The sequence below is a fragment of the Aspergillus undulatus genome (assembly GCF_047715775.1).
Source record: "Aspergillus undulatus strain CBS 261.88 unplaced genomic scaffold BDV17scaffold_43, whole genome shotgun sequence".
NCBI lineage: Eukaryota > Fungi > Ascomycota > Eurotiomycetes > Eurotiales > Aspergillaceae > Aspergillus > Aspergillus undulatus.
The window spans coordinates 68,445-94,620 of record NW_027396647.1 but is presented as its reverse complement, the minus strand read 5'-3'; the positions used below and the strand labels follow the sequence as shown (position 1 = coordinate 94,620).

At 52.9% G+C, this 26,176-nt stretch overlaps 11 protein-coding genes across 11 annotated transcripts; 6 read left to right on the top strand and 5 right to left on the bottom strand.

The window, feature by feature from the left end:
- Positions 1–193: 193 nt before the first annotated feature.
- On the top strand, positions 194–1,606 carry BDV17DRAFT_299754 (tyrosinase family protein; the record flags this gene model as incomplete). The annotated part of the gene is made up of 4 exons (XM_073763943.1): positions 194–470; positions 523–685; positions 748–1,013; positions 1,072–1,606. Exons 1-4 carry the CDS (start codon positions 286–288, stop codon positions 1,604–1,606), a joined length of 1,149 nt encoding a protein of 382 aa, XP_073613201.1. The 5' UTR covers positions 194–285.
- Positions 1,607–1,747: 141 nt separating this feature from the next.
- Positions 1,748–3,331, bottom strand: BDV17DRAFT_293581 (uncharacterized protein; the record flags this gene model as incomplete). The annotated part of the gene is made up of 4 exons (XM_073762646.1): positions 1,748–2,273; positions 2,342–2,477; positions 2,549–3,203; positions 3,263–3,331. The coding sequence occupies 4 exons, from the start codon at positions 3,329–3,331 to the stop codon at positions 1,748–1,750; spliced, it is 1,386 nt and encodes a 461-aa protein (XP_073613200.1).
- Positions 3,332–4,393: 1,062 nt separating this feature from the next.
- On the top strand, positions 4,394–5,479 carry BDV17DRAFT_299752 (cutinase family protein; the record flags this gene model as incomplete). The annotated part of the gene is made up of 4 exons (XM_073763942.1): positions 4,394–4,469; positions 4,521–4,612; positions 4,667–4,881; positions 4,935–5,479. 4 exons carry the CDS (start codon positions 4,394–4,396, stop codon positions 5,194–5,196), a joined length of 645 nt encoding a protein of 214 aa, XP_073613199.1. The 3' UTR covers positions 5,197–5,479.
- Positions 5,480–5,595: 116 nt separating this feature from the next.
- Positions 5,596–6,433, bottom strand: BDV17DRAFT_293579 (alpha/beta fold hydrolase; the record flags this gene model as incomplete). The annotated part of the gene is made up of 2 exons (XM_073762645.1): positions 5,596–5,642; positions 5,752–6,433. 2 exons carry the CDS (start codon positions 6,431–6,433, stop codon positions 5,596–5,598), a joined length of 729 nt encoding a protein of 242 aa, XP_073613198.1.
- Positions 6,434–6,780: 347 nt separating this feature from the next.
- On the top strand, positions 6,781–8,839 carry BDV17DRAFT_156333 (putative pyridine nucleotide-disulfide oxidoreductase). Its single transcript, XM_073754560.1, has one exon. It carries the CDS (start codon positions 7,129–7,131, stop codon positions 8,704–8,706), a length of 1,578 nt encoding a protein of 525 aa, XP_073613197.1. The 5' UTR covers positions 6,781–7,128; the 3' UTR covers positions 8,707–8,839.
- A 339-nt stretch (positions 8,840–9,178) lies between these two features.
- On the top strand, positions 9,179–11,276 carry BDV17DRAFT_156298 (putative C6 transcription factor). Its single transcript, XM_073754559.1, has 4 exons — positions 9,179–9,309; positions 9,372–9,713; positions 9,775–10,771; positions 10,822–11,276. Exons 1-4 carry the CDS (start codon positions 9,260–9,262, stop codon positions 11,221–11,223), a joined length of 1,791 nt encoding a protein of 596 aa, XP_073613196.1. The 5' UTR covers positions 9,179–9,259; the 3' UTR covers positions 11,224–11,276.
- A 52-nt stretch (positions 11,277–11,328) lies between these two features.
- On the bottom strand, positions 11,329–13,055 carry BDV17DRAFT_293576 (sugar porter family MFS transporter; the record flags this gene model as incomplete). Its single annotated transcript, XM_073762644.1, has 5 exons — positions 11,329–12,236; positions 12,293–12,619; positions 12,685–12,795; positions 12,852–12,932; positions 12,983–13,055. 5 exons carry the CDS (start codon positions 13,053–13,055, stop codon positions 11,329–11,331), a joined length of 1,500 nt encoding a protein of 499 aa, XP_073613195.1.
- Positions 13,056–13,596: 541 nt separating this feature from the next.
- BDV17DRAFT_283312 (bacterial alpha-L-rhamnosidase-domain-containing protein) lies at positions 13,597–18,278 on the top strand (the record flags this gene model as incomplete). The annotated part of the gene is made up of 11 exons (XM_073760336.1): positions 13,597–15,192; positions 15,229–15,361; positions 15,392–15,430; positions 15,464–16,241; positions 16,737–16,857; positions 16,951–17,084; positions 17,149–17,202; positions 17,275–17,420; positions 17,473–17,682; positions 17,857–18,119; positions 18,162–18,278. 11 exons carry the CDS (start codon positions 13,597–13,599, stop codon positions 18,276–18,278), a joined length of 3,591 nt encoding a protein of 1,196 aa, XP_073613194.1.
- A 206-nt stretch (positions 18,279–18,484) lies between these two features.
- Positions 18,485–21,033, bottom strand: BDV17DRAFT_156239 (uncharacterized protein). Its single transcript, XM_073754558.1, has 3 exons — positions 20,701–21,033; positions 20,351–20,634; positions 18,485–20,295 (listed from the first exon to the last, which is right to left on the bottom strand). Exons 1-3 carry the CDS (start codon positions 20,835–20,837, stop codon positions 18,809–18,811), a joined length of 1,908 nt encoding a protein of 635 aa, XP_073613193.1. The 5' UTR covers positions 20,838–21,033; the 3' UTR covers positions 18,485–18,808.
- A 243-nt stretch (positions 21,034–21,276) lies between these two features.
- Positions 21,277–24,023, top strand: BDV17DRAFT_156208 (putative arsenite efflux transporter ArsB-like). Its single transcript, XM_073754557.1, has 3 exons — positions 21,277–21,881; positions 21,941–23,580; positions 23,639–24,023. The coding sequence occupies exons 1-3, from the start codon at positions 21,806–21,808 to the stop codon at positions 23,981–23,983; spliced, it is 2,061 nt and encodes a 686-aa protein (XP_073613192.1). The 5' UTR covers positions 21,277–21,805; the 3' UTR covers positions 23,984–24,023.
- Positions 24,024–24,062: 39 nt separating this feature from the next.
- On the bottom strand, positions 24,063–26,096 carry BDV17DRAFT_283309 (Zn(II)2Cys6 transcription factor; the record flags this gene model as incomplete). The annotated part of the gene is made up of 2 exons (XM_073760335.1): positions 24,063–25,116; positions 25,216–26,096. 2 exons carry the CDS (start codon positions 26,094–26,096, stop codon positions 24,063–24,065), a joined length of 1,935 nt encoding a protein of 644 aa, XP_073613191.1.
- Between the last annotated feature and the right edge of the window lie 80 nt (positions 26,097–26,176).

Here is a 26,176-nt window from a genome sequence, read left to right as displayed (position 1 = left end):
CTGCCCTATTTAGGCTACCCAACATAGCCCAAGTACAGGACGATGACATTCTTACTAGCTGGGCACTATCAGTATGGGCCAATCTACAGCTCTTAGACTTGGGCAAAGTAGAAGGAGAAGAAAAAAATGTCCGTCTCATGGCTCCTGAGTGGCCTTCGCATCGGGAAATATAAGAGCAATCCCTGACCGTTGCAGACGATCCCTGCTTTCTTTTCAATCCCACTCTCGGCATTCCTCTCTTTCCTTACCTTTTTCCATCCTCTTGACTCCTTACTCCCTCTCCACATGCATCTCTCACTCACTGCGGTGGTAGCCGCTCTGGCTGCTATCCCCCAGGCCACGGCCACTCTCGATGAGTGGGATATCCTCGCGGGCAAGGCCCTGATCAACCAAATCAAGTATCAGGAGGCAAAGCCTCGCTACAGCAAGAGCACATGTACCCCGGAGACTGCCGCTGTCCGTCGCGAGTGGTGAGTTCCCTTTTTATGTCAATGCATGAGCGGCGCTGACTGTCGCTTTTAGGGGCGCTCTGAGCAACGCTGAGAAGAAAGAGTACATCGACGCCGTGCAATGTCTCATCGATTCGCCGTCCCAGATTGACCCTACCTTTGCTCCCGGAGCTCGCACCCGCTTCGATGACTTTGTCGCTGTCCACATCAACCAGACTATCTGGATTCACACAACGGTAAAGGCCTCGTACCCGACCTCTAACGTTTGATGGGCTGTATGCTTATTCCATGGCTCTAGGGAAACTTCCTGACATGGCACCGCTACTTCACCTGGGCCTACGAGCAAGCCCTGCGCAACGAGTGCGGCTACAAGGGCTACCAGCCGTACTGGTCCTGGCCGAAATACGCCGACGACCCTCTCAACTCGCCCATCTTCGACGGCTCCGAGTACAGCATGTCTGGTGATGGCTCATATATCCCTCACGAAGGCCCCGAAGCCGGACCTGGTATCTTCCTGCAGCCTGGTAACGGCGGTGGCTGCGTTACCTCTGGTCCTTTCAAGGAGTAAGCTAGACCGTCTATAGACTCTCGCGCAAGAGACCCGCTAACGAACTCCTTCCAGCTTTCAAGTCAACGTCGGCCCCGTCGCCGTAACCCTCCTCGTCCCCGGCCTCGAAGTCCAAAACGGCACAGGCCTAAACTACAACCCGCGCTGTCTCCGCCGCGACATCAACGTCGACGCCGCCTCCTGGACAACAATGGACAAAGTCCTCGATCTCTTCGACCGCGACACAATCGACGACTTCCAGTCCCGGCTGCAGGGCGACTTTCCAAACGGCTACCTCGGCGTGCACAGCGGAGGCCATTACACTATTAGCGGTGACCCCGCGGGTGACTTCTTTGCGAGCCCCGGTGATCCGGTTTTCTATCTCCATCATTCGGCTATTGATCGGGTTTTCTGGACATGGCAGAATTTGGACCCTGAGAATAGGACGTTCGTTGTGCAGGGGCCGACGATCTTGCCTGGCATGGGCATTCCGAACCCGGCTAATGCGACGCTGGACGATATGCAGTATTTTGATGTCCTTGCCAAGGATAGGACGATTCGGGAATTGCTTGATACCACTGGTGGGCCGTTTTGCTATATCTATGTTTAATTCTCGGGCCTGGGTGTGCTTAATTCTTAGACCTAATATGGCGTATGCGCCGGAATACATAAAAGCTTGATACTTGTTGCGATCCTTGCATTTTTCTTTTCTAAGGGGCTTGGAGAAGTTGAAGCTTCGCTAAATAACTTGCTATAGAAGCGACCACTTCTCCTCAACATCCCCCCAAACATCGTACCCAAACAACCACTCGCCAACCCCAAACCTGCGCCAGACCAAGGGGTCCTCGCCCTGCACCAACCCGTCCGGTAATGGCCCCTTGTTATTAAGGAACTCCCTCTCGACCATCTCAAAAGCACGCATCTTCTTATCTCTATCCTCCTGCTCACTCCCATCCTCAAGATGATTCAAATCCTGCTGAATCGAGCCCCGGCTGACAACCGCCTCGGTTCTCGCTTTCCGGCATTTCTCGTAGACTGCTAATGCTTTTGCCCTTTCGGATTTACTCCTTGACCGTATCCGGGACAGGCACTCGCCTAGTACTGCTGCATCTTCGAATGTTATCCCTGCCCCGCTGGCGAGGTAGGGCAGTGTTGCGTGGGCTGCGTCGCCGAGGAGTGCGAAGGATTGGCTTTCGTGAACCCACGATGAAAGTGGGTTGCGGATGCAGAGGCGCCAGCGTAGGACAGAAGGACAGAGGGAGAGAAGTTTCCCTATTCTGTACTCCATGATTGCAATTTAGTGGGTGTTCTGTGAGGAAAGGTAAATGTGGTAGAGTGGGCATACTTCGGGTCCCATTCAGCGAATAAAGATTTCATTTCTTCGACGTAGCCTTGGAGCGTTGAGGGCCCTTCTTCGGGCATGTTGTCCGGTACTAGTAGGACGAGATTGAGTTTTGTTGCGTTGCGGAGGGGGTATGTTACTACAGGTGCTCTCGTTAGCATCAAGCACTACCTTATGCCCAGGTAAAGTGAAGGTGAAGATGCAACACACCAACATGCGCCCCAGGCCCATACCAATAATTCACACTCTTCTCGTCCAGAAACCGTACAAGATCCGGATCCCTCCGCACATCCTTCGCATCGAGTAATATCCTATACGCCATATCGCCCGTTCGATGCGGGGCCTCCTTTCGGCCTAGTAAGATCTCCCTCGTCCGCGAATTGATCCCGTCTGCGCCGATGACGAGGTCTGCAGTTTGAGACTCTTGATTCTTAATTCGAACAGTCGCCGAATTTATCTCGTCATGCTCACAGTCATGAAACTCAATATCCGTAACCTCAGAATTCGTCCATATCTCCGCACCCAACTCAACAGCTCTATCATAAAGAACAGCATGTAAATCCGCACGATGGAAATCATTAAACGGCGCCCCATATTCAATTCCAGCGGCCGCGAAGTCCATGTTCGATATATGCTCGCCCTTCCAGGAGAGGATGTTGCATGTTTCTGTTTGTGAGGCCTTTGATAAAAGGTTTCCGTGGATGTCCCACGATCGTAGAATCCTCGTGCTATTGGGGAGACATTGGATGCCGGCCCCGACTTCGCCGATGCACCGCGCGGATTCGAGGATTGTTACCTTGTGCCCGGCTAGGAGGATGGAGATTGCGGAGCCTAGGCCGCCGAGGCCGGCGCCTATTATTACCACCTAGGTAAGTATTGTTAGAGGGTTGTGGATTGGTTATGGTAGTTGGAGCTGGGGAGTACCTTGAGTGTTGAGCTTGGATCGCGTGGCTTGGGGGTTGTTAGGGGTTCTGGCTTTTGCTTGATGGACATTTTGATTTTGATGAGTCTTTAGCTTGGCTTGACTATATGGTGTTTTGTCTTACTCGATGGAGTAGGGTGCGGGGTATCGAATATATTGTCTTCGATCTACCAAGAATGGGGTTTAGCTCCTGCCTCTATCTTCGGTATACTAGGTCGTGTCCGAAGATGGGGCTTCAATGTGCCGATGTCATATCCGGGTCTCGAAAAACTCAAGAGAACAAGTCGACGTGAGAACATTAACTTTGACGTTTAGGATGGAAATTTGAATTCCTCCTTTCTTCGAATGTTTTTGTCGCGTATAGCCTTAGTTCCGTTCTGCTCTGTTATGCCGGGGCCAAACGAATGTGAGAACTGAACCAGACCAGAACTATACCTCCCTGGTCACGGGATAGGGATTCCCTTGACCACAGTAGTCCGTTTCAGATTGTCGTATTGAAGAGGGGCACGATCAACCATCTCGCGTGGCAACCCTCTAGTCACCGTCTACACTCTGCACGGCAGTTGAGATGCGGGGGCTGCACCCCAGACTAAATTGTGGGGTACGGCAGTTGGCAAAGCTGATCCTCGGTTACTCAGGAAAATCCCTATATAAATTAATGACAGAGTCTCGCCAAGTCCTGCAAAGCTATGCGATGCAACTCTTACTTGTCTGCGACTGGATGAGACACCCTACTCAAGAACTGACCAAGCCCTCGGATGGCGCCCTTCGAGGCCAGTGCAACGACTGCCCTGGCATGTGCTCTATATCACTTCCTTTGTGCCAGAACATCCTCTCACAGTTCATATGTCATTCGGCCGTGAATTCAAAGCAAGTGCAGGGACATGCCGAGGATATCCGCGTTGAAGGGGAGTCTCTGGAGGGTAGGCAATATGCATCTAGAATGCCGATGCTGGCAGGTCGCTTCAACTGCCGGAGGTCTAGGCTAGTAGTCCTCAAGAGCCTCGGAATGGCCTCGAAAGGTCGAGGTATAAAGAAAGGCATCTCGCCAGGCGGTTCCAGTACCATACCACAGCGAAACACAAGATCTCGCCAGCAAGAAGCCCTTAGCAGCCATCTATTCCCATCACAACATGAAGCTCCAACTCGCAGTCCCCTTTCTAGCCGCACTGGCTGCAGCTAGCCCCGTTGTCCTTGAGGAGCGCCAGCGTACGCAATCATCCAATATTTGTGAATAGCTTCAGCTAATGGCAGAGGCAGTTGCCCCCATCGGCGAAAACGAATTGCGTAGCGGCTCCTGCCAGGACATCACCTTCATCTTCGCCCGCGCCTCCACTGAGCCGGGCTATCTTGTACGTATCACCCTCTCAGACCACCACTACCATAATGCTAAAGGATTCCCTTAGGGCATCTCCACCGGCCCCGCCGTCTGCGATAGGCTCAAGCTCAGGCGTCCTGGCCGGGTTGCATGCCAGGGCGTGGCTCCAGCTTACCGCGCGGACCTGGCGTCGAACTTCCTCCCGCAGGGAACCACCCAAGCCGCTATCAATGAGGCCATTGAGCTGTTTGAGCTTGCGGCGAGTAAGTGTCCCGATACTCAGGTTGTTGCTGGCGGGTATAGGTACACAAACTTCCCCATTCCCTATCCTAAGATGAGAGCTGACGTGGCAATAGTCAAGGAACAGCCGTAATGCACGCCGCAATCAGCCAACTCTCTGCGGCGATCCAAGACCAGATCAAGGGTGTGGTCTTGTTTGGCGATACGCGCAATGAGCAGGACAACGGGCGCATTCCGAACTTCCCGACTGATAAGACGAAGATCTATTGTGCGCTTGGTGACCTCGTCTGTGAAGGGTCCTTGATTATTACTGCCGCGCACTTTACTTATCTGGCCAATGTGCCGGATGCGGTCAGCTTCTTAATTGACAGGCTTTGATCGCTTGAGCTGGGTTTCCTGGGCCTAAGTCTGGGGCTAGGTGAGGCAGCAGCGTTGGCCAGAGTGGTGGTTTGTCTGTGGAATTGAGGTCTTGTAGGACAGTGAAGTCTGAATGGCATCTTGTTATACCTTGGTCATGCTGACTCATGCGCCACGGTTCGTATATTAAAAAGGGACTGAGTAGTGATACCCCCCACGGTAACAGCAGTAGCAGGGATCACGGCAGTTCGTAAATTCAGGACCAGCAGAGGGGCCGATTGCAGTAGCAATGAGGATATCTGAGGAGAGAAGTGGGAAAGGACTGTTAGGCCGTTGAGAAAAAGAAACGGCAACCAGGCCAAGCAGGCAAGCGCCACTGCGGACCTGCGGGCATGAAGGACCAGTGGTTAGGCTACAGGTTTAGTAAAGGTCATTTAGACTCAGCAGAGCCTTGGAAACGAAAATTGCTGAGGCTTTGTGAGCTCCGATCCCATACCATGAAAATGGAAGTTGAGGTATTCGTGCGCGCGATCTGACGTACATACGATGGTGAGCGCGAGAAAGCCCATAACCTACCAGCCATATGCCTCCTTATCAGCGAATCTGGAACCAGCTCCGCGATAATACCCTCCGCATGGGCACCCACTGCGAAGTGATTTATTTCGCCTTCGTATGCGGTCAGCTCACAATGAGGAATCCGCTCCACCATGTATTGAATCATCTCAATCAGTGAGTGCGTGTCTTCTTCGCCATACCAGAGTCGAACCTTGTTGTAGGTTATATCCTCGAGCCGGAAGCCCCAGTCGTGCGTCAGGAGAACGGCCTCTTCGACCATCGCACCGCCTCCCTGCGCAAATGCTTCGAAAATCATCTGCATAAGCATCTCTCGGCGTTTCTCTGTTGACAGCCCGGCCCGCTCTGGGCTCTCTTGGCTCTCGAGCCAGCGGTCAATATACCTCGTGCCGATCTTTGTGTTCAGAGCCCATCGGGCATTGATGATATAAGTGTCAAGCACTGCTTTGAGTATCGATGGAGAGTGCGCTGCCGCGAACGACACGATTTTTCTCAGTGTTGAAACATACTGCCTCCCAGCGGCCCACGGGCCTGCACCCGCGAACACCCTGATACCTAACAGCCGATCCGGCATTGAGTGGGCACATGCAAGTGCATACGGCGCGCCGCCGGAGCCTCCCTGCACAGCAAACTTACGAGTGCCCAGATGGCGAAGGAGTGACCGAATGTCGGCGGGATAGTCCATGATTCGGCGGTTTTTCTGGAAGGTCGAAAGCCCATACCCCTGGCGATCCGGTTCGATGAGCCGAGTATTCCGGGCTTGAACTTGCGGTCAAATGGAGAACCCTCGAGGTGCGATGAGGGGCAGCCGTGGAAATATAACATTGGATAACAGTGGGAAACCCCTAGGGTTACCATACTCTGCGTAGCCTAGGGTGCGACCGTCCTTCAAGGTCAGAGTTTTGACTGTTGCGGGAAGAGGAAGCGTACGACCGAGTTATGGTGTGCGGAGAAGCGTTGCAGAATAGCAAAACGCGTATCCTAGAGCATGGTCTCATTTTGGTGGGCGAAGGAAATGAATAACATCGCCAGGTGGAAGATGAAGCAGTTACAAATGCAGTCCGGAGCTGCGGAATGGCGGACTTGCGCAGGCTTGGTGCTGCATTCAAGGATGCTGGGGCGCGCCATCGCACCAGATCTGGCACTGCTAATCTCACCCACGCCAGCGCTGTGAGAATGCTAATTCGAGTCCATCGGCGAGCTTTCAGGAGAGAGCATAGAGAGTTTTCAATGTTCATGGGTTACTATACCTGGAAATGCCGATGTCGAGTCATGAGGTCATAGTGCGTTCAAGAGCTCCGAGGTCGGCTTCAGCTCACTGGCGCAAAGCCAGAGGGTCGCATACATTAACAATGTGTCAAACAACATCTACAGAGCACGATGAGGCAAATGACCAGGCCAATTCTGCGGCTTCCTTCGCTGGGGTGGCATCAGGTAAGGGCGGTAGCCACCAATGTGATCCAACAGCCTCGCCATGACAAGGAGCGCGTCGTCATTTTGGGCTCGGGATGGGGCGGATATACAGTCTCACGCAAGCTCTCGCCGAAGAAGTTCTCTCCGGTTGTGATATCTCCCCGATCCTACTTTGTCTTCACGCCGCTGCTGACGGACACGGCCGGTGGCAATCTGGATTTCTCCCATATCGTCGAGTCCGTCCGCAATCCCAAGTTGTCGCTCGACTTTATTCAGGCTGCAGCTCGTGCGGTCGACCTTGACCGCAAAATGGTGCTTTGCGAGCCTACTATTGTCAAAAGTGGTGTTACTCAAACGCATACGGATGAAGAGGGCGAAGGGACGTCGCGACAGTCGAACAAGTGGGAGCAGGGTGAAACGTTCGAGGTTCCCTATGACAAGTTAATCATCTCCGTCGGAGCCATCAGCAAAACATTCAAGACACCTGGAGTCAAGGACAATGCCATCTTTTTCCGAGATATTGGCGATTCGCGACGGGTACGGCGGCGGGTCCGGGAATGCTTCGAGTTGGCCGTCTTGCCAACGACCAGTCCGGAAATGTGCAAGCACCTGTTGCATTTTGCCATTGTTGGCGCAGGCCCCACCGGTACGGAACTCGCGGCAGCATTACGAGACTTTATCACCGCAGACCTGATCACATTGTACCCTACCTTGCAGGGGTTGCCGCGGATCTCTTTGTTTGACGTGGCGCCCAAAGTTCTCTCCATGTTCGATGAGTCGTTGTCGCAGTATGCCAAGGACACGATGAAGAAAGAGGGCATCGATGTGCGCACGTCCCATCATATTCAAGACCTTCGTTGGGGACCTCCTGGTGCTCAGCCGCCGTACGAGTTCGACCCTCGACATTGTCTGACACTCACGACGAAGGAGGAAGGGCAGATTGGCGTCGGGATGTGTGTTTGGGTGACGGGGAATGCCATGAACGAGCTGGTCAGCAAGTCACTCCGCGACGTTGATGTGTTTCCGACAAACTCGGCGATTATGAAGGACGGAACAGCAGCGCAGGGCGCTTCCGAAAGCTGTTGGTCGTACAAAAAGGCACCGAAGACAGGCGCGCTCCTCGTAGACGGCCACCTTCGCGTTCAACTGGAAAGTAGCAGCGGGGCAACGGCCTTGCTTCAGGACGTGTTTGCGCTTGGGGACATTGCAAATCCAGAGAATGGAGCTCCTCCGGCAACCGCGCAGGTCACATCTCAAGAAGCGAAATGGCTGGCGACGCGTCTCAACCGCGGTGATTTGGAAACGTCGCCTCCATTCTCTTTCCGCAATATGGGCACGCTAGCATATATCGGAGGAGCGAAGGGGTTGGTGCAGCTGCCGGAGGATGAGGGAAAATATCTTCCTCATAAGGTGACAGGGCGGACTGCATGGTTGTTGTGGAACTCGGCGTACTTGACAATGACCATCAGCTGGCGTAACAAGCTGCGAGTCGCGCTTCGCTGGCTGCTGAACCGGATGTATGGGCGCGATATCTCGCGATATTAGCGTGTTTTCCTCGTCAATTGGTTCGATACCATATTCTAGATAACCATCTGGACCAATTGAGTTGAAGTTGGTCCTTGGTTACCATGAAGGTCGTGAGGTCGTGAGGCAGGAATAATGATGGAGGTGGATCGTATGATGTTGTGGGGTAGAAATATATTTCGGAGGGCTCTTTGTGTCTACTGCACTACCACCAAGAATACTACTCGGTAGATCAGTCACTTGAGGTCCTAATAATGGCAATCCACAAGATTGACGCTTATAGAATATTAACTGCGGAGTAAGATGAAAGAAAGGTCTACTGAACTATCCCCAAATATATCAGCTTGACCTTCAGAAATCTCAATTGAAATGCCTAGGAGAATGTTCTGTTGGGCTCTCCTCACAGTGTAGTGATTAGTCAGCTCCCCGCGTTTGAAGCCATCCAATCGATCCATCCCCATCCCCATCCCCATCGCGACAGACGAGACCACTCCACACTTCCAGCACCACTCCTCATCCCTCCTATCCCGATGCATCGTATCACGGGTATCAGACGAACACTTCTGTCCATGTCATGTCGAGCGATTCGAGAAGGCCGAGAGCCGGGGCCTGCGTGACTTGCCGGTAAGTGCCTAGTGCCTTACGCGTTGCTGCGGAGTAAACACTGAGACGCGTCTGATATGTAGCTCTCGAAAACGTCGCTGCATCCCGACCTCCATTGGACAGGCCTGTCAGCTATGCCATTCGCTTTCCACGCCTTGCAGTTTGAGTGTCGTTTCGCGCCCCAGGCGAATTGATCATGGGCCTCCGCCGACCGCCGAAAACCATGGGGCAAACGCGTCCGAGTCGGAGGAGACGCTCGGAGGACTGGCATCGCGACAACTATGTACTGAACTCGTCCACCTCTATTTCCGCTTCATTCACGATATTCCGCATACGGTATTTCACGAGCCTACCTTCCTGCGCCGTCTCAGTGATGGCAATGCGCCCATAATCCATATCTACGCGATGTGTGCACTGGCTGCGAGGTAATCCTTGAACGCGCACAGAATCTTCGGCCCTCGCAGAGTAATAACAGCGCCAAAATAGATTTTCCGATAACCCGGTTTTCGATGACACTGCCCCTTGCGACCGTGGACGGGTCTATGCTGCGGAAGCGGTTCGTCTCTGCCAGCCGTACATGATCTCCCCGAGCCTGGAGACGGTCCAGGCCTTTCTCCTGATCGGCTACTACTTCAGCGGAGAGAGTAATGTTGATGGAAAGCACATTTATATTGGACTGGCTCGTTTACATGCCGAGCGGTTGACGTGCAGTGACAACTCAAATGCTGTGTACCAAGAAGAGTACAGACGGGGCTGGCTGTCGATTCACGTCGCAAGCCATTGGTCGGCCTGGGATATGGCCATGGAGCCGGAGAGTTTGGCTAAAGGACCGGATTTCCTACCGAGAATCGATGATGCGACTTGGCGCAGTACCAGTGCGGAGCTGTTGACTGTCAATAATGTGCAAGATGCCCTCCGCTGTGACATGTGGGCTCAAATGGCGCGGACACTTGGTATCTTTGCCAGAATAAATACTCTACTGCGACGGTTGAGCCGCGACATGGTTTCTTTTGATGAGTATCGCTCACAAGCAGCCCAGCTGGAAGCTTCTCTGGATCAATGGGCGGAGAATCTGCCTCCCAAATTGGCCTGGGACTTTGGGAACCTCATGCTTCTCGCAGGTAGACGACTCGGCCAAATTTATCTTGCGATGCACATCGGATTCTTCCACTTCAGGCAGATGCTCTTCTTTCCGTTCTTGGATGCAAGAGCTGCCAGAAAATCAGGACCCAACCAAGCCATCAAATGCAAGGACAGCGCATCTGTGGTTTCGTCTATCCTGCAGTACTCCAAGAATATCAGGGACTGCGAATTGGAATACTTTATCTACGGACACATTGGAGTCGTGAGCTCTTGTGTTCATCTCCATACACTGCTATTCAGCGATGATTTCCGAGAGCTTTCCATGACGCGGCAGCGTCTCGTCTCTAATTTCCAGTACCTGATGACAGTCAAGTCGTACTGGCCCATCGTCGAACATTATGTACGTTTCCTCGTGAAACGTGTGTGAGACTTTTCTAATACAATGCTTAGACCATCCATTTGCGGACGTTTCAGAATTCCTGCAGAGACTCAATGTCTGATCCGTTTGTGCTTGATAATTGGATGGCGCGCTTCCTCACAGAACACTCATCGCTTTTGTCGGAACGGCCACAAGCTCCTGCTCAATCCACTGTACCTGGAACCCCCGTGGCTGCCGGACGCAAAAACGGACCCGGGAATGCTACGCCTGCGCTTCTTCCTACTATCGAATTTCTTACGTCCCAACAAGGCGCGGGCAATGATACAAGCGGGGCACCGGAAGAATTTGCGCAGTCGAATGATCTATCTCGACTACTTCATGACCAGGACATCACAGAAGAAGCTCTCATAGACAGCGCCCTGAGCTGGCTCTTGGATGGCCGATATGACAGCAGCAAAGTTACTCCAACTTAAATTCCTGTGACACAATATACTAAAACGACATCTTCCTATCTGGCTTCACCGGCCTTTTCAGCCTCAGCTTCGCGCAACGTCCGGTGTCCCGCTATCACCCATCCTCTACGTGACTTTTTCCAGATCCCTATGGCTTGGAATTTTCTTGAGCGAAGGCGCACGTTCGGCTTGCTCATCGTCGACCTTTTCCAATGGTCCTCTGACGACACTGTCTCCGAACAGTTCTGCTATTTCTTCCAACGTCCTCCCGCCGGTCTCGGGAAGCCAGACGAAATAGACAACGGCCGCAGCAAGGTTGGTAGCGATAAACAGCGCGTAATATCTCCAGTCGATGTTCTCCATTGCGGTAGGTGTGATCTGCGATAGCACGATAGCTGCAACCGACTTAGAGAAAACAGCTAGGCCCATGCCGGTTGATCGCAGGAAAAACGGGAACAGCTCTGAAGGGACAACCCAGATAGTTGCGTTGAAAAACACTGCATACCCGCACGAGTAGAGGAAGATCATCGCAATCGCTGCTCTGGCTCCGCTCATATTACGGTTATCCTCCTGCCCGTATGCCGCGGACATGGCCATGCAAACGGCAATCATCACTGATAGGAATATAGAACCCACCCAAAGGGTGCGCGTCCGAGGCCACTTGTCTGCTGCGCAAAAGAGGTAAATGACCTGGCCCAGCACGCCCATAATGCCGTAAATGCCGCTGATCAACAGCGAAGACTTACCGGTAAACCCAACAGCCGCATAGAATGTCCCTTGGTAGTTTTGAATCACCTGCGAGCCGCTGAACTGGCCCATGACTAGCAGGAAACACGCCATCAACGTGCGGTGCAGGTACCGACGAGACAGCAGGCTTGTGACGGCGTGTCGGAAACTCGTGATCGCGGTAGCTTCGGCTTGGATTTGGTTTCGGATCTCACTAAGCTCTTGCAACGCACGACTATCGTTGTCCGATCCGTCATGTATCACCTGTAAGACGGCTCGAGCTTCCTCGTATCGCTCCTGCTGGACCACTGTTCCCGGCTTAGCGGGCGCGGACGACTAGCATCAGGGGGGTGAGAAAACGTACACCACCTTGGACTATAGGGGACGAAGCAACATCCGACAGCCATAGCGAGTGGTGCTGGAATCTGCATGGCCAACGGTATCCGCCATTGCGCATCACCGCTCGCAAAAGCTCCTCCATAGCCTACCCAGTTCGCTGCGAAGAATCCGATGGAAATCATGAACCCCTGCAGACCCACGATAAGTCCTCTCTTATCGGGAGGAGATACCTCCGCAATGTATACTGGGACGATGCTGAGGATGATGCCGCATCCTACACCGGCGAGGAACCTTCCTGCAATCATCATCCCGGCGTTGACGGCTGCGCATTGGAGGACTGCTCCGATGATGGCTATAGATCACACACGCATTAATGACTGCCCGCTTAGATCATGACCAGCCGCTGGGTGTACTTACCGATTATGCCACTGCCACAGATGGTCCAACGTCTGCTGAATCGATTGGCTGAATACCCAGCCCCAAAGGTTCCGATAGCCTGACCAACATTATAGAGAGATACGATGGCACCTAAGTCGAGAGTCAGTTTGAGGATATGCGCGAAAATCGAGTGCAACACTTCGTACCTGTCAATGGTGCATTCGTCCCAGTAGGGCCGAGCATAGCATAATTGAAAGTATCATGACCCAAGGTGGTTGCGATGATTCCTACGCCGTGTTAGTTTTGGGAATACCCGGGAAACAGGCGACGTTCAGACCTGAATCCACACCATATGCAAAACCTCCAATGGAGACGACGCAAGCGATCAGAACGACGTAACAGGAACCCATTGTGCAGTAGCAAAAGGCAGTCTGGACACTTTCGACATTCAGGGGAGGGACGGATCGGCTTTATACTTGTGGGAACTTGACGAGCCGGCCTCCTAACGGCCCGAACACCACGGAAAGAAGTCGTAAAGAACTCAGCAGAGACTTCTCGCTTCGTCCTAACCAACGCCCAAACCATGCATAGAACATGATCCCATGGGGAAGTATTCAGGTCATAGTCTACCTCAAGTGCCGCAGGATAGCCGACTTCAAGATCCCCCCACGAAGAAGACCCCAGGCGGAGAGGATGGGAATCAGCGAATCGGCGCTTGAGAACGCCGCCTGGGTCTTCGTGAGATTTCCGCAACACCCCTTCGTCTCCAACTCCGTCGAATCCAATGAGACTGTCCATTAACTCTCCAATGCTGCATCTCTCGGTGTGTTGTCGCCCCGAGCGAAACCTAGCCCGGCTTGCTGTCAATCGAGGGAGAGTATAAGGACGTCAGCATGTGGCATTGTCTTTCTTGTCTTGGATCTCTTCATCATCCTCTCCATTATACAGACAATGGCCAGCCAGATATCGCTCGCGTCCCCAGCAGTCGAGCAACATCCCACGGGGTTCGGGGTAGGAACAGCCACTCCACGACTCTCTTGGCGCTTCCTGGCACCGAAAGGTTGTCCCCGTGACTGGCAACAGACTGCCTACGAGATCCAGGTCACGCGTGTCCTGAATTCATATCCAGAGACATATTCCGTGAAGAGTGATAACTCTGTTCTGGTTCCATGGCCTAGTACGCCGCTGAAATCCCGCGAAAGCGCTCGAGTTCGAGTTCGAGCCTTTGGTCGCGGAGATGGCCAGTCTGAGGTGGAGCCTACTGATTGGTCGCCCTGGACGGTGGTTGAGTGCGCGCTGCTCAGTAGAGACGACTGGTCTGCGCTTCCTATCACGGAGCTAACAGAAAGAGTTGTCGATGGACCACTTCGCCCCGTACGGTTTCGCAAGTCATTTAACCTCACCGGCAAGGGAGCTATCGAACGAGCACGCCTCTATATTACCAGCCTGGGGGTTTATCGGGCCTTTATCAATGGCCGTGAAGTCAGCGACCACTGCTTGGCTCCTGGTTGGACGAGCTACCGCTATCGACTCAACTACCAGACACTGGACGTTGCGCCGTTTCTGAACCAGGATGGCGAAAATACAATTGCTATTGAGGTCGCAGAGGGCTGGTATGCTACACGGCTGGGCTTCAAAGGCGGGCGCAGGAAGATCTACGGCGATAAGATCGCTGCTATTGCTCAGTTAGAGATCCAACTCGAATCTGGTCGCTTTTCGCTGGTGACGGATCGCACATGGATTTGCCAACCGAGCGCGATCTTGAAAAGCGAATTCTACGATGGCGAGACTTACGATGCTCGTGAGGAAGACCCCAACTGGAAACAGAATGCTCTCGACACCTCGAATTGGAACTCAGTTGACGAGCTTCCTTTATCCAACGCTACACTGATCGCCCCCGATGCTCCTCCGGTCCGCGTCACGGAAGAGATCAAACCAATATCAGTGCAAAGCACACCGTCAGGAAAGACCATCCTCGACTTCGGTCAAAACCTTGTCGGCCGACTGCGCGTTCACTCGGTTAACAAGCCAAGCGGGACTCGCCTTGTCTTCACTCATGCGGAAGTGCTGGAACATGGGGAGCTTGGGACTCGGCCACTGCGCATCGCCAAGTGCACCGATGAGATTATCTGCTCAGGAGCACACCTGACAGATTGGTCACCCCAGTATACGTTTCACGGATTTCGATATGTCCAGGTTGTCGGATGGGACGAAAAGCGCGATGGCTCGCTGCTTGCCAATGTGACCGCGCAGGTGTTGCACACTGACATGACCCGGACCGGCTGGTTTTCGTGCTCACATTCTATGATTAACAAACTCCATGGGAATGCATTGTGGAGCATGCGTGGCAACTTTGTTTCCATTCCCACCGATTGTCCTCAGCGGGATGAGCGCTTGGGTTGGACCGGCGATATTCAGATATTCGGTTCCTCGGCCAATTTCCTCTACAATACTGCCGGTATGCTGGGCGAGTGGCTCCAGGATGTGGCTGCGGAGCAATTCAATGAAGGAAAGGACGGCTGCGTTCCACCGTTTGTTGTCCCAAACGTGATCTCTGAAGAACTCTGGCCTCCGACTCCGCAGGCAGAATGGGATGATGTGGTTATTCTTGGGCCGTGGTCGTTGTATAAGTCCTATGGTGATGTTGATATACTCCGCCGCCAATACCCGAGCATGCTGGCCTGGATTGATCGCGGTATACAACGAGGTTCCGATGGTCTTTGGGACCCTCGAGTATGGCAATTAGGCGATTGGCTTGACCCGACTGCACCGCCTGTGGAACCGGGTGATGCGCGAACAAATGGCACGTTGGTTGCAGACGCTTTCTTAGTTCACATAACGTTCGTGATATCGCAGATTAGTGATGTTTTGGGCGAAACCGCGGATTCAGCACGATTCACCAAAGATCTCGCTCGATTGAAGGCTACATTCCAGGAGAAATACATTGCTCAGTCTGGTCTGCTTGTAGGCGACAGTCAAACTGCGCTAAGTCTTGCCATCGCATTTGACTTGCATGCCACCTGGAAGCAGAAGGAAGCTGCAGCGACTCGCCTGGTAGACCTCGTGCGTTTGGCGCAATTCCGCGTCGCGACTGGCTTTGCAGGAACACCTATCATTACTCATGCTCTAACCAAAGGTGGCCATCCGCAGATGGCATACCGTATGCTACTTGAGAAGCGCTGCCCGTCGTGGATGTACCCTATCACCATGGGTGCGACGACAATGTGGGAACGCTGGGACAGCATGCTCCCGGATGGATCAATCAACCCGGGTGAAATGACTAGCTTCAACCACTACGCCTTTGGCTCGATCATCAACTGGCTTCATACCACTGTCGCGGGCGTTAGCCCACTCTCGCCTGGATGGAGGGAAATAAGGGTGCGGCCAATCCCCGGTGGGGATCTAGAGTCTGCAGAGGTCGCCTATGAAACTCCCTATGGCCGGCTGGAATGCAAGTGGCGCATTCAACCTTCTGAGAATATCTTTACCTTGGAGCTGTTGGTTCCGCCGAATTCGCGTGCGTTGGTCAATTTGCCCTCTCAGACGCAGTTGACAGTACAGCAAGAGGAGCAGGGGGCATGGGTCGGATCGGGTCGGTATAGTTTCTCGGTGCCCTTCGACTGGAGTCAGTATACTAGCGAGTGGCCGCCAAAGCCTAGGCTGCCATTCATGCGGAAACCACAGCCGGACAGTATTGCGTGAGGTAGAATATTTTACCTGCAGCGATCACCTAGAAATAGAGCCAATTGCCCGCGATAGCTACATGACCTGGATTCATGACATTTACTGCCAATTTCAACCTCATCTGTTGCATGACTACCTATTGATTCCCATCCGAGCAGCCCCTCCCAATCTCGGGGTTGCTCCTTCTACCACGAGCTTCTCCAACAGCTTTCCTTCCCAACCCCAGACTAGGTCCCCACTGCTATCAAAAAGGACCAGAATCCATTCCCACGCCATATGTGTTTATTCATTTACGAATAGTAATAAAGATGCGGTCGGCTTCCTCCTGCACTCAGTGTCGGTACGTGTACTCAGATAGTGCACAGACTCTGTCTCTTCAGTTGGCGGAACACTGCTGACCCAGCTAGTTCTCGAAAAAAGCAGTGCACATCATGTTCAAACACACGATGGAAGTGCGACCTAGCTGACGATTCACCGAGGCACCCCGAGAGTGACAGAGTCACCGGCCGGATTCCTCTTCCCCGTCCTGTAGCAGGCCGCGAGACGAGCCCGAGAATTGCACGTTCTTCCAGAGAGCCTCAATTCGCTTCTGCACTTCCTCCTCAAATTGTATGAAATGAGCTTGTCGACCTCTACTTTGACCTTATCGACGAGAAGCAACTGCTTCTGTTTCACCGTACCACTTTCATTACCGCACATCGCGCGAGTCGGGTTCCTGAGTTTACTGTACCTGGAATGACTGCTCTCATGGCTCGGTGAGCTGATATTTGCCCGTTTCTTTGAAGATACTGCTGGCGTCTGGCACCTTCTTGCGGTTAGCTTCTCCCCCAATCCCTACTTTGGAGATGTCCACTCGTGGAATAGAGCTCAGCAGTGATCCAAGGTAGCTATTCGCTCATTCAATGCTCGGACGGAGCTAATCAATTTGACCTCTTTACAAGGCAGCATTCTACTGTCATCTGTAGCTCTTGCTGAAGGGGATGCGGCTCAAGAGGCGCTACTAACTGCACAGGCAATTTGCATGGTGCAAATGTTGCACTTACCCGAGCGTCTGAGTGTCGACCCAATACAGCGTGAAGTTGAGATCCGCCGTAATTTTGCGAGTTTCAGATTCGCCAAGCGTGGGCTAATGGATTATTGCAGTCTTCTGGGGAATGTGGATGATAGAGAATTGGCAGGCAGCACGAGCCCTGGTCCCGAAGCAGCTTACGGCTAGCCCTGATTACCAGCGGCCTTTGGAAGAGCAGACCTATAAAAATATGAAGCCATACGACAAGCCAGATCAATACTCGGAAACGCGGATCGCTGCAATTGGACCCCGCACTGTGGCCTGGGGACCTGGATGCTTCCACTGTCAGAATTTTCGCGATCAGGTTATGCGACTCAATGATGTGTTGTCTAAAACACAGTTGAGGAAGACGATACTCGACGGCGAGTAAGAGAAATATCGTAGCATATTGATAGGTATTTCCAAAACCTACCGAGTCACCTTGAACAAACTTCCGAGAACCGGGAGCATTATATGAGGGTTGGGCCGCGAATTCACGATCCTACAGCTGAATTTCCACCACCAATGTCAGATGCTCTACCATCAATTCGTCAACAAGAAACGACCTCAACAGAGGGCGGCACTGACCATGAAGCTCGATACAGATGAGAATAGCATCGCAACGGCCAAAAAGCTACTAGAGCAAACTTTCATCATGCTACTCCAATTCCGGAAGTATTGGTCACTGGTGGAGCTGTCCATGGCTCGCTTACGAGCATTCTACCGCGTCTGCCAAAAGAATGTTACACAACAGAACTTTGACATGGATCGATGGATGATCTAGTTCCTGAACCGCTACGATGCTCACGTATCCGAAAGGTATAGCGATGGCGTCTATGACTCAATATCGCGAAACCTGAATACGGACACACCTCCTTCCGATTTATGGTTGGGGCTATAGCACGGATTTCCTACTGCTGACACCAAAAATCTTAAGAAAGCGTGCTTAGATTGAATCAGGCTATCCCGGCCTACCAAGCTCCGTCGATTTCTATATCATTGCGCTAGGCGCCTGACCCAAACTGTCATGCCACCTCTCCCGCTTCTGTTCACCGGCAAGAAGTATGGCATATAAAGCAAGTCTTTCTTTTCGCCGTACTCCCATGGCCGCGATGCATACAGTTCGTTCTGTCCTGCAGTCAACTCTCTCCCAGTGGCTTTGACTGGGATAACACCCTTCACTCCTGCGATGTCGATGGCTCCATCATCGCTCACAGAGCCGTCTATCAGAGCAACTTGGTCAATGTTCAAGTCGTTATCCACAACCTCGATACAGTAAACTAACGGCCCCCGCATGATGCAGATTTGATCTTTCTCAGTTGCTGGGTTTGGATAGACCTTCTGCGAAGCGAGCTTGAAAGATAGCGTCACTTCCGTATCCTGCGACGATGGGATGTAGAGGTAGCCATTTCTGATATCGCCTTGAACTATCTACGACGTAAATCGACGTCCATACCGCAATGAAACAGTGGAGTCGTTCTCATCTGTTTCCGAGGACTCACTGTGCCCAGCTGGATGCGTATCACACCTCTGGGCCACGGGAAAGTCGCCATCGGCCGAAACCACGATGGTCGGTGAAGCCGGGTTGCCGGGTATAGTGAAGCTCGAAGTAGACACAGATGAGACTGAAGGGCTACGTCTTATAGGCCCCGAGCCGTGATGAGGAGGCACTTCGAGCGTATTTTGACGTTTACGAGGTTGGAAAGTGGAAGGCTCACTCGATGTTGACGAAGGGAGTCTGGGCAGCTCCAAAATGCCAGCTTCGTCGGGCCGACGAGAAGATGATGGTAAAGGCGATGGTGAACGGGATCGCATAGAATGACGTGATGAGCGTGGAGATATGCATTGAGAAGTGGTAGAACTCCGGTCACCATCCCTCCATGAGGCCATACTGATATTTGAACCTGTACGCGAAAGAGTGACATTACCATCGGAGTCTCGCTTGGGATTATACTGATCACGTATGCGTGGAAGCATTCTACTTCGCTGCTCTTCTGCCGGTATTTCTGGGAAGTCCAGGGCAGGGCCTTGCTTGAATTCATAATCGTTGAGGCGTTCATGGGCGGCGATACTGATAGTGGTTGCCAGTCGCATGAGTGCTCGGTTAATCCCACGCCTGTTGCCAACATCCGTGGTCTCGCGACGAGTGGGCCGTAGATGAGCAATTTCAGGGCTGGTTGTCTCCGCCATTTCCGCCATCCTTGGTTCATTGACCACAGGGGAGGAAGACGGCTTCATGGTTTGATTGGTTGGAGAGTTTCCGTTCTCATGGCAAGAGCATTCGCACTTTCGGGGAGGCTTTGCGTCTTCCTCCGTGAGATAAAGATACAACGAGCCGAATATGGCAAAGCCAGCGCCTACAAGGGGCGCCCATTGACCTATGCTTGCTATGGGTTCGGTCCCGTAGTCAACTGGGCGGCTGAAGAAATTCTTTTCGCCCAAAATGAGAATTGCCAGCACTGCGCCAGCAAAGACCGGAGCTTCTACCGTGCTGAGAACCATTCGCACTAAGCCATTGATGTGCATCATCCTTCCCACAGTGGCTCCATTTGTTCCGTCAATAGGCTCATCCCGCGGGTCAGACTCGGTTACGCCTCGTACGCGCTTGTTCCACGTATCCTGCAGAATCAAAGTCCAGAAATAGATAAGCGAGACAATGGCAGGGACACAGCAGCCCGCTGCCAGCAGTGTAACAGTGCCGAATGTAAGCTTGTTGGGTGATGGGATAACATAGATCTCGTTGGTAGAACCGACGCGTATTGGGGAGAAAGGACCCTCTTCGGTCGAACAGCGGAGGTCACAACCGGCTTCCTCGTAAGGGAAGCGAGAGATATCCGAGAGGATTACATGTCCGTGGTCATCTTGGCTACATGCCGAGGGCTTCACCCGAAATAATTCAACTGTGATGCTCAGCAACCCTAAATCGATTGTCAGCAGGTTGAGTCTAATGCCTGAACCTTTTCAATGCCTCACCTGCAAGAACAAGACCTGTCCACAAGAATATAATATTCCGACGAGGATCTTTGAAATAGGTTTCGGACATCCTCGCAGTAAGCGGGGCAGTGAGAATTCCTATGGAGCACAGTTGAAAGGCGCCATAGACATCCATATCAATCGCGCCATCGACATGTATTGCAGCAAGCACAATGCCGTGAAGAGCGGCGATGGCCGGAAATAGCAAGGCACCAGCCAGACAGGCATTTCTCAGCCATTCTTCTTTTCGAGCAAAGACGCAGGTGGCGATGAGGACGTAGTACCTTCGGAAAACACGTTAGCTCTGGGAGCGACTGGTGACAAAAGAAAAGGTGGTATGATTCACGCACAAGACCCTTGTCCCAGGTCCGTATTGGCCGGATACTGGCCACGCACAGACGACGTCAAGACCGATATCGGTAGAATTGCTGGTAGGGATAGCTCGGGAAACATGAGCAGGCAAGGGAGCAAAAGAAAGAGGCGGCATTACTCGTTAACCGTCTGCCATGGGCGTAAGGAGGTACGCTAGGGGTACAATCTTACGCATGAGTCCTGGTTTCAACGGGGAAAACGTGGGTTGAGGAACGCCTGGCCGCAGAAAGATGTATATATGCTGCGGAAAAGGACGGGGCAGCCAACTAAAAGAGGGCATGGGCCTCGTGCAATATACGAAGGACCCTGAGGTGTCAAGCGACCCAGTAAGAGCCGCATCGTCATCCTTTGCTAGGGAGAGGCCCTGCAGCGATCGTCTTTCATGGAGACCAAATTGAGTTCGAGGCGTGCTGGGTGCTCGCCTGACACCTTTCCTGAACGAGCTTACCATTCTGGTAAGCCATTTGAGGGGGTAAATGGGCTCGGGCAAAGCAGAGGCGCAGAGTGGTCAGAAGGAAGGATGGAGACGTGAACATTGTTTGGGGAAGGAGGAGGGGGTCCGTGATAGCAGACTATACCTGATATAGACTAGTTCAGGGTGCCCGACTGAGGCGCAGTTCGTCTTGCTGCGCCCGTTCGCTTCCCCTCCTCCACACTCTCCAGAATCACCGCCGGCCTGATTCTTCTGCTGATCCATTCCAATGACGCGGCTGAGATCATGAACTTGTTCTTTCCCTGCGCCCCCGCCCTGTCGAAGCGGTGAACGTCCATACCGGAATATGCATATCCTGATCGCGCTGCGCACCGCCCAGCAAACACGAGCTCCCCGGGAAGCCGAACGACCGACGTCCTGAGTGTTCCTCTATGGATCTATACCAGCTTCTTGACTTCGAGACGTATTCGATTCAGACTGCCAGCGGACATTGACCTTGGGGTATCTCGGGACTTGAGAGAGCCAGCCGCAAAGTGACACGAGTGGAGGAACAGGCCGGGCTTAGGCCATACAGAGAATATCTGGTCGCACCCATACCTATACCTAGCTACACGGCACCGCTCCCATTTTGACACAAAGAGAGAACTGAGATGGCGGAAAATCTCGATACAGACCGCATCAAGGATTGGCGTTCAATCATTACCTTGGTTGTGTTCGTCCTGGCCAGTGAGTCTCCATGGCACATATCTTGGGCACCGCATTGTCTAATCGTCACTGTTTTCTAGACGTTGTCGTCCTATTTCCCTTCCATATCCCCGTATATATTCCTCGTCCCTTCGTCAGTGCCGCCCTGCGTGGTCTCAGCGCCCTGAGAATAATCGAACCCCGCGAACAAGATTCCAGTGCTGGCCGTTTCGTGCGCTTCAACTTCCCCTTCAACTTTGTGACAGCGCCCTTGATTGCGGACTTGTTTCTACTGGCGATTGTGGCCATTGGGCGCAAGGAGGTCCATGATGGAATTGTCGAGGCGGACAACATTTCTCCATTCGATATCATGATCTTCTTCCTTACTCTTGCCTACATTGCTATCTCCATCGATGCCTCAGGACTTATTCGCTGGCTCGCTTTCAAAGTGCTACAAAAGGGCGGCAAAGTGGGACATCGGTTGTTCTTCTATCTTTACGCCTTCTTCTTTCTCTTGGGTAGCTTCATCGGCAACGATCCCATTATCCTTTCTGGGACCGCCTTTCTTGCGTACATGACCCGCGTCTCGAGCAACATAGTGCACCCCCGGGCTTGGATCTATACTCAATTTGCTGTCGCGAACATCGCATCTGCCATCTTGGTCACGTCCAATCCAACGAACCTCGTTCTGACAAGCGCATTCCAGATCAAGTTCATCGACTACACTGCGAATATCATTGTTCCGGTCATCATCACCGCTATCGTGTTGTTCCCTTTCCTGTTATATATCATATTCGCCGATGAATCGTTGGTACCGTTGTCGATCGAAATGCATGAGCTTCCGGATGAAGTAAAGGCCAGAAAACCAGTCAATCCCAACATCCCGAATGCGCGCGGCAATGCCGAAGAGCAGGAAAAGGAGGCAGCGAAGAGTGGCAAAGAAGATCAGCTGTTGTCGCTTGAGGAAATCCTCAATCCATTCCTTGATAAACGCGGGGCAGCGTTTGGCGGCGTCATCATGGCCGCGACTCTGATCACCGTGCTGGCACTCAATGCGGCTAGTCAGGGACATACACATCCTGTCTTCTGGGTTACTCTGCCGGCGGCCTTTGTTCAATTCTGTTGGGATCTTGCATATGGATGGCATCATCGGCACGATACGCGCGATATTGCGCGCAAGGGCCGAGAGGAAGTGGAACGTACAACAGCTGAGCGGGCTCTTCAAGACGAGGAGGTGGCCCGGGAAAGCTTGAAGCCTGAGTCGACGGGTGCTCTGGCAATCCCTACGCCTGATGTGTCCGACCACCGTGCATCTCCTCCGACCGCTTCAGCTCAGCCGCCTCCGAGTGGAACCATTCCTGTAGACGAAAAGCAGGGACTAGGCCTCTCAAACGTAAGCTCTCTATCGCCCATCCCGAACAGCAGTCCACAAGAAGCGCCACCACAATTATCAACCCCGCAACATCCAACTGACGGTCAACCAAAGAAATTTACACTGGAATCTACGGCCCTCAAGGTCTATCGGTGGATGCAAGAGACCTTTCCCACTGTGACAGCCGTAGTCTCACATATGCCCTTCCCGCTGGTTCCGTTCGCCTTTACAATGTTTATCCTTGTGCAGGCCCTGGTCACCAAGGGATGGATCGAAGTCTTTGCTTACGGGTGGGACCACTGGGTGAACCGGACCGGCACAATCGGGGCCATCGGTGGAATGGGCTTTGTCTCGGTCATACTCTGCAATGTGAGTATTTCACCCACGGAATATGGTAACGCAGCCCTCAAAAACTAACCTCTTCCAGTTCGCCGGAACCAACATCGGCACGACAATCCTTCTCTCCCGCGTAATACAAACCTGGCAAGCCATCCACCGAGCGAACGAAATCCCCATCAGCGACCGTACATTCTGGGCGACAGTCTACAGTATGGCACTTGGGGTCAACTACGGAGCCTTCAGTACGGCCTTTAGCGCATCCCTAGCAGGCCTGCTTTGGCGCGACATTCTTGCCCGCAAACATATCAGAGTTCGGAGCCTGGATTTTGCTATGGTCAATATGCCGATTATTGCGATCTCCATGGCTGTCGGGTGTGCTGTGCTTGTGGGTGAAGTATATATAATGCGTGATACGACACCTTACGACTCATGAAGTATATATCTCAACTCTAGAAGTTTTGTCTAGCATAGCGAAGCATAATGTCTATACCATCTCTCTCCATGCCTGTCTGTCACACGGGTAGAGTACCCATATCAGGAATATACCCCGGGAATTCGCTCGTCTCAGAAAAGAAGCCAAAGATATCCATGACAGAGGCATCAAGCAGCCCAGTGGCATTTACAGGCGGTATTTCCATTAGTGGATTATACTCCGGCGCCGAATTTTGCGCTTGCGCTTGTGACTCCAATACCGCTGTATCTGTAATTCCCATGCCCTGTGTATTCTGAGACGGCGCTCCCGATTCACCCGCTGCTCCCCAAACCTGACCCGTTGCCACCCCCGAAGCAGCCGTAGTCCTCTTCTGCGCCTTCTGAACCTCCCGTACATACCTTGCTCTCGCCATCAACCTCCTTATAGGCCGCCACAGCGTCCCACGCTTCTCACTCTCCATAATATTCCACCGTTCATAAACCGCATTCACGCAGTCCCAGGCATGATCACACTCCATGCTCGGCGGCCGTCGACAAAGCTCCGCTAACAGAAACGCAACCGAGTACCATTGGATATGTGTCTTCGAGTGCCACGCCCACTTTTTTGTATCTTTTTCTGTGAGGAGTTTGTTCGAGAGCTCGAGCACTTCGATGGAGTCGGCGAAGAGCCGGTTCCGGATTTCAGGGGAGTTGAGACTGCGAGCGCAGAGGACGGCCATCCACATTCGGCGGGTTATTACCCGTGCTACCATCAGTACCAGGCGGAAAAAGGGGATGGTTGCGTCGCAGTGGCGGAGGAATTTTTCTTGCAGGCGGTGTTCGAGTTCACTGGCGAGGGCGTCTCGATCGAGTGAGTCTGGACCATTGTCTGTTGATTCGGACTCTGGTTTCTGCTGACGGGGCTTATAGCCGACTTTCCAGATTACACGCATAGAATGACACCTGATCAGGCAGAGGGTCATTTCTGTGGCTTCGTCACGCTCAGGCGGCGGTTGGGTCATGTCAGCGCTTATATCGGTGTCGTTGATGTTCAGTGGCATCTTCGTGTCGAAGACGTGTTCGTGCATGATGGGCTCGCTGCCGTGGTAGTCTGTTGAGCGATTATCCAATAGACAAATATGCCACCAGAGGCGCCTTCGTAGTTCGGTTTCTAGGGGTCTCAGTCCGAAGGCTTCGCCATCGCGATGGAGGCCCATGGCCTGGGCGATGTGCTAAACCAGGGCTGTGAGAGACCATACTGTGCGGGAGTCATCTTCGTTGCGGAGGGCCGTGAGGAAGACGACTGTTGCTTGGAGGAGGATGAAGTTTTGCGTGTTCAGGAGATCTGCACGGGCTGTGGCCTGCTCGGTTGCGAATCGGTATGTCTCAAGGAGTGCGATCCTCGGGATCCCAAACATGCTGATGCATTCTTCCGGGTCCAGGCTGATGACTGCTGCGTAGTATATCGCGAACAGCAGGGCTTCAATATTCTTGTCCAGGCTATCCATTGAGGCAATCGCATCCCAAAATAATCTGTCCAGTGTAGACGTGTGGAAGATCCGTATCAGCGGGGACACGTTTTGTCTGAAAATATCGAACAAGAGAACGGCTTGTGATATGGGAGGATGGTAGGCATGTAGCGAATGCGCCAGTGCTCGATAACCCAAGATGGCTCCGTTGCTCCCAGGGCCGTGTAGCGTAGAGACAGACTGCGCGTCCTCATCGTCGGAGGCAGGATGATGCAGCAAATCGCGGAGCTCCTCAATCTCGTCGCCTAGTTGGGCCCACGGGGCACTGCTCACATAACAACTCTGCATGTCGTCGATGACCAGCCGCCCAAATTGCTGATGCATCTCTGGGTTGTGCCCAGGGGAGCTGTCTTGCGATGCAGTATTGGAACCTGCGTCGGTCGACTGCCCTTCCATGCACTTGACAGCCATCTCTAGCTGGGACAACTGGGCCAGGAGTCGTGCTTCAAATGCTTTGCGAGGTCGTTTGGGGGCGCGTCCATATCCTGCTGGGTATACACAGTGCGACTCCAGTCTGACGCAGTTGGAGCAGGGTTGTTGGCGGCCGCATTTGATCTTGCGCTGCCGGCAGAGACTGCAACTGCGTAGGGGCCGTGGATGATCCATAATCTATTATTCGAAGTAAAGTGTTTAGGAAAGAGAAGAGAAAGAAGAAGAATAGTTGTCAGAGGGCCAAAGTAGTTTTA